The 11030-nt window shown below is 29.2% G+C and overlaps 2 protein-coding genes across 2 annotated transcripts; both read left to right on the top strand.

The window, feature by feature from the left end:
- Positions 1-1194: 1194 nt before the first annotated feature.
- LOC123012496 (aquaporin-like) lies at positions 1195-5353 on the top strand. Its single transcript, XM_044410456.1, has 6 exons — positions 1195-1458; positions 1511-1707; positions 1752-1895; positions 1946-2182; positions 2432-2512; positions 5205-5353. The coding sequence occupies exons 1-6, from the start codon at positions 1443-1445 to the stop codon at positions 5289-5291; spliced, it is 762 nt and encodes a 253-aa protein (XP_044266391.1). The 5' UTR covers positions 1195-1442; the 3' UTR covers positions 5292-5353.
- A 154-nt stretch (positions 5354-5507) lies between these two features.
- Positions 5508-10888, top strand: LOC123012493 (aquaporin AQPcic-like). Its single transcript, XM_044410452.1, has 6 exons — positions 5508-5595; positions 5642-5847; positions 5895-6038; positions 6091-6339; positions 6390-6470; positions 10704-10888. The coding sequence occupies exons 1-6, from the start codon at positions 5580-5582 to the stop codon at positions 10815-10817; spliced, it is 810 nt and encodes a 269-aa protein (XP_044266387.1). The 5' UTR covers positions 5508-5579; the 3' UTR covers positions 10818-10888.
- Positions 10889-11030: the final 142 nt, after the last annotated feature.

Below are 11030 nucleotides of genomic sequence, written 5' to 3'. Positions count from 1 at the left end.
GTTTTTTGGCAAAATTATTAATTTTTCTTTTTAAAATTTGTAAAAAAAAACATTTTTTTTTAAAGAAAACGTGTAATTAAACTGTAATTTGATACAAATAATATGTACTGAAGAATTTTTAAAACTAAATTGTGAATTTTTCGATATGAAATAGTAAATGCTAAAATCCTACAAAATAGACGCTAGTTTAGACAAATAAATAAATACCTATACAGGGTGCGCCAGAACTCGCGCCCCAGAGAAGATTTTCAAATAAGGTAGATACTAGGAACATGAAAAAAATATTTAAAAAATTCTATGTCAAAAAATTTTGACATTTATTTTTTGACATTTGACATTTTTTATATATATATTTAATGATACTCATTAGTATGATACTCATCATCTCTTGTATATGTTTTTTTACAATTATTTAGTAAAGGATCAAAAATTTTGCCAATGAAAACCACAAATAACATTGAACAGAGTTACAATTTAGGATACAACTTCCTTGTTTCCTCTTTTAATAGCCTATAGCAAAAAACTTGGCAAAACATTTTTCCAACAGAAATAAATAAAGTCAAAGTGTAAACTTTAAACCCTCATAACTTCGAATTTTTTATAGATATTTTTTTTTACATTTTTTCCATGTTCCTGGTATCTTACCTTATATGGCATATTTTTCTTGGGCGCGAGTTCTGGCGCACCTGTATACATTTTACTGAAAATATCAGATATAATTAAAATGGTTTTTATTAAGAAAATATTAACGTACTACTTAGTTAAGACATCTATTTAAATAATTAAATTAATTAATTATAGATTTTGTCTTTGAAAAGAAAAATGTAGTTTAAATCAACTTTCAAAAAGTTGCTAGAAAAGACTTCAAGCATTTTTTTCTTGTACCGTTGGTTATAAAAAGTGTAAATGAATTTATAAATAAATAAAAACTCTATATTATAAAAAATGCTGATAAATATTAATATTATAGTAAATATGCAAATAATGCATATAATTTCAATAAAAATAGTCAAAATAGTATATTAAAAAAAAACAGTGTTAAAAATAGTCTCATTGTGTTACAAATGCACAGTATCACAATGAGAAATAGCAAGACGCGTTTTTTATACAATTTGACTTATGCCGTATACCCAAATTGCTCCAAAATAGCTTAAAATGCATTAGTTTCGGTAAAATACGTTGAACTGTAACAAATTCTCACTTAAAAACGCCGGTTTGGCTCGTGATGGCCAAAATATTGCATAAAATGTCGCCAAAAGAACAGTGTCACACAATTGCGTTTTACACAACTGTTTTCAGTTACACAAAATGGTCATTATAGAAGATTTTTGTCAAAATTGTTTAAAACTCTGACGCCATAGTTTGACACTGACAATATTGACAATTATTTAAATTTAAACTCTAAAACCACAACTTTTAGCAATCTTCTTCAATAGACTGAAATGAATTTTAAATTTTGTAATGGTTTATTTAAAATACGGATTTCCATGATCTATACTTGTTTTCCTAGGGCAAAAATTTAAGATTAAAGATGACTTAACGGCTTTAGACAGACTGACCCTAGGCCTCGCCGAATTTTTTGGTACTGCCATTTTGATGTTTGTGGGCTGCCTAGGATGTGCACATTATGCCTCAAGTCCAGCAATACCAAGACCCTTATTCCAGAGTGGGATTGCATTTGGCTTTTCCATTTTAATGGCCATACAAGTGATAGAAAATCTTTAAGAAGGAAAATTAATTTAAATTTTCAGTGTTTTGGCCACATTTCGGGATGCCATATAAACCCCATCATAACCCTCGGCGCATTTATTGTTGGAGTACTTCCTCTTATTGAAGTTCCAGTTTACTTAATTGGGCAATTTTTGGGATCATTTGCTGGTTTTGGTCTTGTCAGAGTGAGTTGTTTTTTTTGACGAAATTTAAGGATGTAATTTTTTGTTTCTAGTTGCTGCTCCTAGATGATTATATTTTTGGAAATGTTCCCGGAGCAAAGCAAGCAGGGATTTGTGCAGTAGGACTAAATTCGGACTTGACACCACTGCAAGGATTATTTGTAGAAGTTTTGATTTCCTTTATTTTGGTAACAATTGCTTGTTCAGTTTGGGATGAGAGAAACGAAAATAATTCAGAAAGCGTTTCTATGAAATTTGGATTTGGGGTCGCATCGATCGTAATTGCTGCAGTGAGTTTATTTTTTTATATCAATTAGCACTATTTATAAAAAAATTATCAAGGGTTGACAAGTGATAATTTTCTGTAAAAGCGAAATTCTCATTTTTTTCTTTTTGTTTTAAAATCTGGATTCAAACTATTCTGTTTTATTTTTAATACGTAAAAAAGTCTACAAGTAGGAAAAAAAACAAGAAATAAAAAATGAAATTTCAAAATTATTAACAGTTCTAATAATTAATTCTAAATTCTTGATTTCCAGGGTCCATATACTGCAGCCCATATGAATCCAGCAAGAACATTAGGACCCGCAGTTCTAAATGGATATTGGGATTACCACTGGGTTAGTACTAATTTTAAAATTTGTATTATAAATATGTGGGTTATGTTTTTTACTTTAATATACTTTTATTCTACAGTAAGTCTCCGGATTAAGTTTACAAGAGGAAAAAATTTTTCTTTGATTTTACATCAAAACTGAAAAGAAAAAACATTTTTTGCTTCACCTAAAATGAACAAATCTACAATTAAAACTTTATTATTCTGACTCAGTGAAAGAAAAGTTCATTTTTTTCTTGATTTTGCACTTACCTACAGGGTGTTTTGTTTTAATTGTTACAAATTTAAATTGATAATAGAATATTCAGTTTTAAGACAAACGTTTCGACATTTGATCTTGGAATTTGTTTAGGTGTACATATAAAAGTTATCAGCTGTACCAGATTTTGTAATTTTAATCCATTTTGAGATTTGGAAAAACTCTTTAAAAAACGCACTCCTTTTAGGGGGTGTTGCTCTCGTGCGTAACATCTTTCGATACATGTTCATAGGAAACTTTTGTCTTAAAATTGAATATTTTATCTTCTGTTCAAATTTTGTAACAACAAAAACGGAACACCCTGTATAATTATATTTCTCTGCGTTTTAAATCCCATCACTTTGGCGGTTTTATTTTTTTGACAACGATGTCACTAATAAGTTTACGCAAGTTAAATAAGAACATAACTTTAATAAATGGAAACTTAAAAAAAAAACAGATTTAAGATACAAAATGCAAAGTCATTTTTAGCAAGAACAATCCTTATTCAATCAATTAATTAATTTTCAGAGTGACATCGTTGTCAAAAAAATAAAACCGCCAATGTGATGAGATTTAAGAAGCAGAGAAAAATTATTATTAAGTCCAAAATCAAGAAAAAAAATAACTTTTCTTCCTACTGAATCAGAATAATAAATAATTACAGATTTGCTCCTATCATGTTAAGCAAAAAATATGATTCCTTTAAAGTTTTAACATAAAATCAAAGATAACAATTTTAAACTCAATGCGGGGACATACGGGGTGTTCCGTTTTTATTGTTACAAACTTAAACAGGTGATAGAATATTCAATTTTAAGACAAAAGTTTTCTATGAACATGTATCAAAACATGTTTCGTAAGTGAGCTACACCCCTTGAAAGAGATGCGTTTTTAATGGGGTTTTATTTATTTAAAGATCAGTTGTCGAAATTTTTAATCACGGGTTTCTTAAACGGTGAAACAAATTTAATTTTTACTTTGTATCCTCTTTATAGACAAGGAAACTGATTTTACTTAAAAACGGTAGGTTTTATCAAAAAAACGCAAGAGACCTCTTTTTTGTGAAAAACTATGAAATTTAGAATTTTGTGGCTGAAAGTGGCAAAAACCTACCGCCAAAATAGTTACGGTATTTTTTTAACCTATACCCCCCAGTTTTTTGAATTCATTTGAGTGTATGAAGGTTAACAATTGTAGCAAATTTTGTAATTTTATCCAGGATGGTTTCTGAAATATTGGAAAAAATCCATTAAAAGATGCACCCCTTTCAGCATTATATTAAATTTTTCGATATACAGGGTGTTTACGGGGATGAGGTTGAAATTTAAATGAGATGATATTCACGGTAAAAGAAAACTAATACGCTATATAAAACAAAAATTCACGTTATTAAAGGAAATTATTGATTTTACACTATTTGTTTGAGAACTGCAGCTTCGGCTGCAACAATGGCCATTAGTATGATTACCTTGTGTTTCACCGTAAATCATAATCACGACAACCAATTTATTATTTTAATATTTTGCCATACATGTTCATAAATTTGGAGCAAAATTAAGAAAAACGAATCAAACCTATTGGAAACCATTCGCTGAAAGAGATTGAACAGAAGATCTTCGAATTTTGATAAGAACTAAAGCAAAAGCAAATCAAATGATGACAGTGTCACAACTATGAAGTGACTTTTCTCCTTCATTGTCATGGATACGATTTTTTAATCTGTTGCAAAAATACAATTTTATCTAAACAAGGAAATAATTCCAGTGACCCTCAAACCGTGTACCAATATTTTGGAGTTAAATAACATTCTTGATAATAACTATTGTGTGAGTTTTGTGTTTTGTCCTCGATTACAGTATTTCTGTACTCTTCTATTACTAGGTCAAATTTCAACTCCAAGACTGTAAACACCCTGTATGTATGTTTATAGGAAACTTTTATCCTATAATTGAATATTCTATTATATGGTTAAATTTGTAACAATAAAAATGGAACATCCTGTATACTTAGTTGTACCGGGTTGGAAGATTTTGGGGGATGGTTTCCTAGGCCAAAATAAGAAAAAAGTTCCTATGTACTCATGTCTGGAAGTGCTTCATAAGGACACTAAAGTGATAAATCGACTTTATATGAAAAAATCCACTTTTCCAAATTACGGTCGGTGCACGGTTGAGGAAAAAAATGTTTTTTTTTAAACGGTACGTCACACGTCGTACACAAATAACATAAGACATTTTTTGAAGAAAATTAGCGAATAAATTCGAATCTGAAAAAAATTTCTAAAAACTTCTTCCAAAGCAAAATTTTAAGATTGACTTCAGTGCTTCCACCCTTTTCTTCTTATTTTATTATCTTGCTTTTCATTTTGGAGAACCAGCTTGCAAAATCTTTCAACGTTTTTTTTCCTAAACACCCGGTATATTTAGTACAAAATATATTCTTCCACAATTTACAGATTTTTTGGGTTGGACCTTTAACTGGATGTCTTCTGGCTTCGTTACTTTACAGTATTCTTTACAGCAAAGATTCCAAGACTTCATGAACATTTCAATAGTTTATTAATTTAGCAAAATGTTTTTACGTGTAAAAAAATAAATAAATTATGTATTGACGTAATTTTTATGGGTCCTCTTTCACTTTTCTTTACTTTCTCTTACTGATTCTATATAAGTAAGCATTTTGTTTCAGTCTAATTAGAAGAATCTAGAATTTTTCGTGGCTCTTCACCACATTTTTTTTTAATCAAATCATCCTCCACAAATGTCAGTAACTTCACCTATCTGTCAAAAACTCATGTTACAACAGGTTTTACCTTCTTTTCTGTCCAAAAATGCATTTGAAATTTTGTAAGAAATTTAAAAGGTCCATCTTATTTGTAAGAACATGTTTTAGGGGAAAAAATACGAGTCTCAGGGAATTCTTCTGTTGTGGACAAAATCACAATTGCCCTTGCTGAATTTTTCGGAACTGCAATTTTATTATTTATAGGGTGTTTGGGATGCACTTACAGATTTCCATCGGGGATTGGAGTCAAAGGAATAGACGATTTATTGCACGGTTCTTTTGCTTTTGGTTTAGCCATCATGATTGCCATTCAGGTAGAAATTGTCACTAAATAATGCACGAAAACTAACCTGATTATCAGTGTTTTGGGCACATTTCAGGGGGGCATGTTAATCCTCTCTTAACTCTAGCTGGCATAATTGTGGGATATGTCCCAATTGTAGATTCGTTGTTTTTCTTTTTGGGCCAATTTCTGGGAGCACTTGGTGGCTTTGGACTTTTGAAAGTATGATAAAATTACGTCGTTTTAGCAAATTGCACACTTTACATATTCTTAGCTGTTGATACCTGTTAAATACGTGCATGTGTTAGCACTAAGTACTTCGGAAAAAGCAGCCTCCGACTCTGCTGGTGTTTGCTCTGGTGTTATGCATATCAGAGATGAAAATGGTCTTGTTATGGAGCTTTTGATGAGTTTCATCCTAGTCATGATAATTTGTGCTGTCTGGGATGCTAAAAATAAAACCAAGACTGACTCTACAGCGCTTCGAGTTGGTCTAGCTGTGACAGGCATTGCTATTGCTGCGGTATACACAAAAATGGGGCTAAAAGGGGTTATATTTGAGAAAATTTGCAGGGGCCGTACACAGGGGGTCATATTAATCCTGCGAGAACACTTGCTCCTGCTATTTTGAATAATTATTGGGTTTCGCACTGGGTAAGTCAGTTAGAGGTTTGCACAATTTAAAAAAAGTCTACGTTTTGATGAGGATATACAGGATGATTCAAAATAAAGGGGGGGGGGGTCGATAAAGGGCATCCAACTGAGTTAAAAGTTCCCATAACATAAAATTATTTGAGTCTTTTTTCACTAGATGTAGCTAACAAAGATTAAATTTTGGATTAAGTTTTTGGATGTTCCGATTCTGTAATCTTGAATTTAGTTAGCGGAAACGACAGATCTTGTAAGACTGAACAGATACCTGTTGAAAAAATCACCAATTTGTGTGTTATGGTGTAAAAAACATTTAACAAAGTAGCAAATTCAACAATAAATTAAATTTAACAACATCGGAAACAAATATCTAAGATGCCTACATGATAATATGAAAATTGACAGTTTTGTTTTTTTTCTCAAACAAAAATCTGCATTCATTTTTATGCTTAGCTGAAAGTCTCATATCACCATTCGAGAATTGGTCCGACATTTTTGAATCAGCCTGTATTTTTTATTTCCAAAGTAATGTAAAGGAGTGATTAATATAGCTCATAGCATACCTTCTATGGAAACAATGTACCTATCGTCTCATACTAAGTTTATTCGCATCCATACAAAGATGGTTTACCTAAGAAGATTAAAAACACCTTTGCACAATTTTTTAACGATACCTAGGTATAACACTTTCAATTTTTTTTTATCAGAACAGCAAAATTATTAATTCACCTATTCACAATCATAAAGTTATAATCAAATTAAATAATTTACATGTAAAAAGTTGGAAAATATCACATTTCAACTTCATTTAACAATTGATTTGAAATATGCAGTTCAGGTTGAGAAGTGGTCACTTCCTTATCAGTTGATATGTAATGTGACAGTTTATGGCCACCTCCCAACCCGAAAACTAATAAGGAAGTGATCTCTAGTTGATTAAAAAAATTCTAACGCAAACGATAGAGGATTATGTAGACTTCAATTTGATGCTTTGATATTGTTCAAAATTTTTAGCGTACGTCAGTGAGATCCTGAAAACCAAATTTCAAGATTTTTTTTAATCAATTGGAATCTTTTCTACATCATGAAATTCCTTGATTTTTTCTGATCTATAAAAATTGGATAATGTAAAAGTTAATAGATTTTGAGCTCGATTTGGAGTAATTAACATTTTAATATTGAAAGTTGTGAATTTGTCCCAAGTTTCAGTATTTCCATATTTTTTATTATTCTATTTTTACAAATACCACAGAAAAAAATCAAACAATTTTATGATGTAGAAAATATTCCAGTTAATTTAAATTTTTTCTCCAAATTTGATTTTTAAGGTTTCAATGCCAAAATAAAAAATAGGGTATTCCACTTAAATTTTTTAAGTTATTTAACTTTTAACAAACTTCGACATTAAAAAAAAATGTTATAGTCTTAAAGTTCGTAAAGTTCCTCTTTACAGTGGTAAAAAATTTTTTTCCAGATGTCTTAACTTTGTGTTTAATAAATTTTTAAAAAAAGGACAACTTATTTCAATAAGTAAGCAAAATCGACTAATAGAAGAAAAACATTGAAATTAAAAGCTGCATTCAAAAATGCCAAGAACCATATTGTGTTTCATTTAAAAAAAACATAAGTTTGTATTGTAACTTATTTTTAAGCTATTCTGTACAATAAAAAATATTTTCTTAAAATGCACTCTAGAATATAAATAAAGTCTACAAAACATCAAAATTCCCACTTAAATAATAAGTAATAACTGAGCTGCAGAAGACCGGAACTGAGATGAATTACTTTGTATACATGTGTAATGTAAACTGTTCTCTGAAAAGTTGAAAATTTTCGATAAAAAAAGTTTCATGGTTTTCATGGTTTCATGGCTGTCTTGTGTAAATGTTTAATGAAGTAAGAATAAGTAGGTAAATTAAATTTTAATGTTTGTGATATAGTCTCGTCGCCCCTTTTAGAATGAGGCGCCTGTAATTATTATTATTAATTTGACTTCTTGTCTAATTATACAAGAATTCTAGTGCACAAAATGTTGAACAAAAGTCTTATTCTTACTTCGTCAAAGACAAGACAAGAGAAAACAAGACCTTACAAGACTGATTTTGTATATTCTCCTTATTTGGGGGTTGTTTTGATTAAGAAAAAGAGAAAATGCTGGCCCAAATTGTTTAAAGTATTGAAATAGTCAATATAAACAATTTGGAAAAACGTTTTCTCTCTTTCTTAATTATACAAGACGGCCAAAAACTCCAAAACGTTTAAACTTTATTAAAACTTATAGAAAAATTTTCTCCTTTCAATTTTTAAAACGGTTTCCACATTAATTGATTTCAAAAAACAACAAAAAATTCAGTTCACATTTTAACATTTTTTAACTTTAACACTAATTTTTGTCAATAATTGATTTTGATTTAACACAAATGTTGTTGTTAATATAACAAAGACAGTACCTTAAAAGGTAGTGAATAAGTAGATATTAATTTGTACAACTAGTTTAGAAAGTCATACTTTTTTTATGAATTTGCAGTTTGATTAACTAAGGCGTAATCCGAGTTAATTAAGCAAATGAGTAAAAAAAGAGACTCTCTAAACGTGTTGTATCCGATATTTTTTGCACAGTGCCACTCTAAAAGACCAACTGAAATAAAGAATAATAATAACTGGCCATGTGATAAATAAATTGTAGCACATCGCAAGCTCTTTGTAATAAAGTCTACGGAAACAAAAGGATTAATAACTAAATCTTTTAAAAAAGTATTAACTTTTATACAATTTTTGGATTTTTCAGAAGCACTATGAAAAAAAAACTTATTAAAAATATTTTTCTAAAAAAAAACGTACTGTTTGAAAAATACATTTTAAAATAAACAGAACCAATGAAAACCAATTTATTAAGTCAAAACATGAGTTAAAACCCGTAATTCTCACTACAATAATAATATGAGAATATGACACTATAAAGAAGAAAGCTACAACAAAATTAACAATCAATAGGTAGGCAACTTCTTTTGCTCTAGCCTGTAATAATGGCTGTATATACTAAGTATTAATAAAAGCTAAAAAATTACGTTTACATTAAATTTTAAATTTAAAATTGATTATTTTTATGTATTATAACTTATACATTATATTTTGGGTAAGTATGTGTATTTTCTATCAATAACAAAATTCAAAAGTTTATTAAAATAATATTGCAAATTTTTTAATAATACGGGATGCGCCAGAACTCGCGCCCCAGAGAAAATTTTCAAGTAAGGTAAGATACCAGGAACATGAAAAAAATGTTTAAAAAATTCTATCTGTCATAAAATTTTAACATTTATTTTTTGATATTTGATATTTTTTTATATCGATTTAATGATACTGATCATATTGTATATGTTTTTTTAGTAAATTATTTAGTAAAGGGCAATTTTGCCAATAAAAGCCACAAATACCATTGAACAGAGTTCCAATTTAGGATACAGCTTCCTTGTTTCCTCTTTTAATAGCCTACAGCAAAAAACTTGGAAAATTATTTTTCCAACAGAAATAAATAGAGTCAAAGTGCAAACTTTAAACCCTCATAACTTGGAAATTTTTATAGATAAAATTTTTTTAACATTTTTTCTATGTTCCTGGTATCTTACCTTATATATGGCATTTTTCTCAGGGGCGCGAGTTCTGGCGCACCCTGTAGTTAACCCTTAAATATTCGATTATTGGCAAACGGTTTTCTTAAATGTTTCCGGAAAAATTTTACTCGGAAACTCACTTATCATCACTTTGAATCAAACTGTTAATTGTTTATGAACATTTTACAGAAGTTTTCCTGACTAAAATGTAAAATCATTTTGGAAATAAAAAATAAAACGTTAAAAAATTAATACTTACTATAAAAAAATATTTCTCGGTTTTTACAACCTTTTGATTATTTACACTTTTACTCTTAGCTCTCTCTGATTTGTTTTAATTATTATGTATTTATTTATGTTTGCAATATTTTTATAGCTTATTGCTTTGAAAATAAAATCACAGAGATGTTTTCTTTTATCATCCCACTGCATTCATTAACAAAATTGCAATTTTATGAGTTTGGTGGGACGGCCGAAACGAATTAATTATGTATGTATTCCTAAATCAAAAAATCATTAATATTTTCATATTTAAATCTTGGTAAGGAAAAAGGGTCTTGACCGACTAATTTCTACAATACGGGATAACTAAATATTTTTTAATTTAATACATTATTTTTAGGCATACTGGGTTGGTCAATTAACAGGTGCCCTTGTGGCTGCTATACTTTACAGCATTGTGTTCTCTAGCAGTGAATCCGGTGAAGCGCCAACGTATGACGAAGAAAATAAATAAATTTTCAACAGTATAGTTTTTATTATGTTAGTGCTATTTATTTTTTTAGTTAGTTGTAGAACAAACTTATAAATTAATTATAAAACGGTAAAATAAAGTTGAAAGTATGTTTCATTAATTTTTCAGATAATTCTTGTGTTTCAATTTGTGATAGTACATATCTAATTGTGTTCTGTATGTTGCAGCTTAAACTGCAGAACGATTTTCCATCAT

This window comes from Tribolium madens, unplaced genomic scaffold, assembly GCF_015345945.1.
Source record: "Tribolium madens isolate multiple individuals breed KSU strain unplaced genomic scaffold, Tmad_KSU_1.1 Scaffold_96;HRSCAF=242;Tcas5.2_LG5, whole genome shotgun sequence".
Lineage (NCBI taxonomy): Eukaryota > Metazoa > Arthropoda > Insecta > Coleoptera > Tenebrionidae > Tribolium > Tribolium madens.
This window is presented reverse-complemented; position numbering and strand designations above follow the sequence as displayed.

Excerpts from the sequence above, each read along its gene's own strand:
- LOC123012496 (XM_044410456.1), top strand. Across the intron at positions 1,708-1,751 it reads CCATTTTAATGGCCATACAA|TGTTTTGGCCACATTTCGGG; the intron begins GTGATAGAAAAT and ends TTAAATTTTCAG. Across the intron at positions 1,896-1,945 it reads CTGGTTTTGGTCTTGTCAGA|TTGCTGCTCCTAGATGATTA; the intron begins GTGAGTTGTTTT and ends TTTTGTTTCTAG.
- LOC123012493 (XM_044410452.1), top strand. Across the intron at positions 6,340-6,389 it reads CAGGCATTGCTATTGCTGCG|GGGCCGTACACAGGGGGTCA; the intron begins GTATACACAAAA and ends GAAAATTTGCAG. Across the intron at positions 6,471-10,703 it reads ATTATTGGGTTTCGCACTGG|GCATACTGGGTTGGTCAATT; the intron begins GTAAGTCAGTTA and ends CATTATTTTTAG.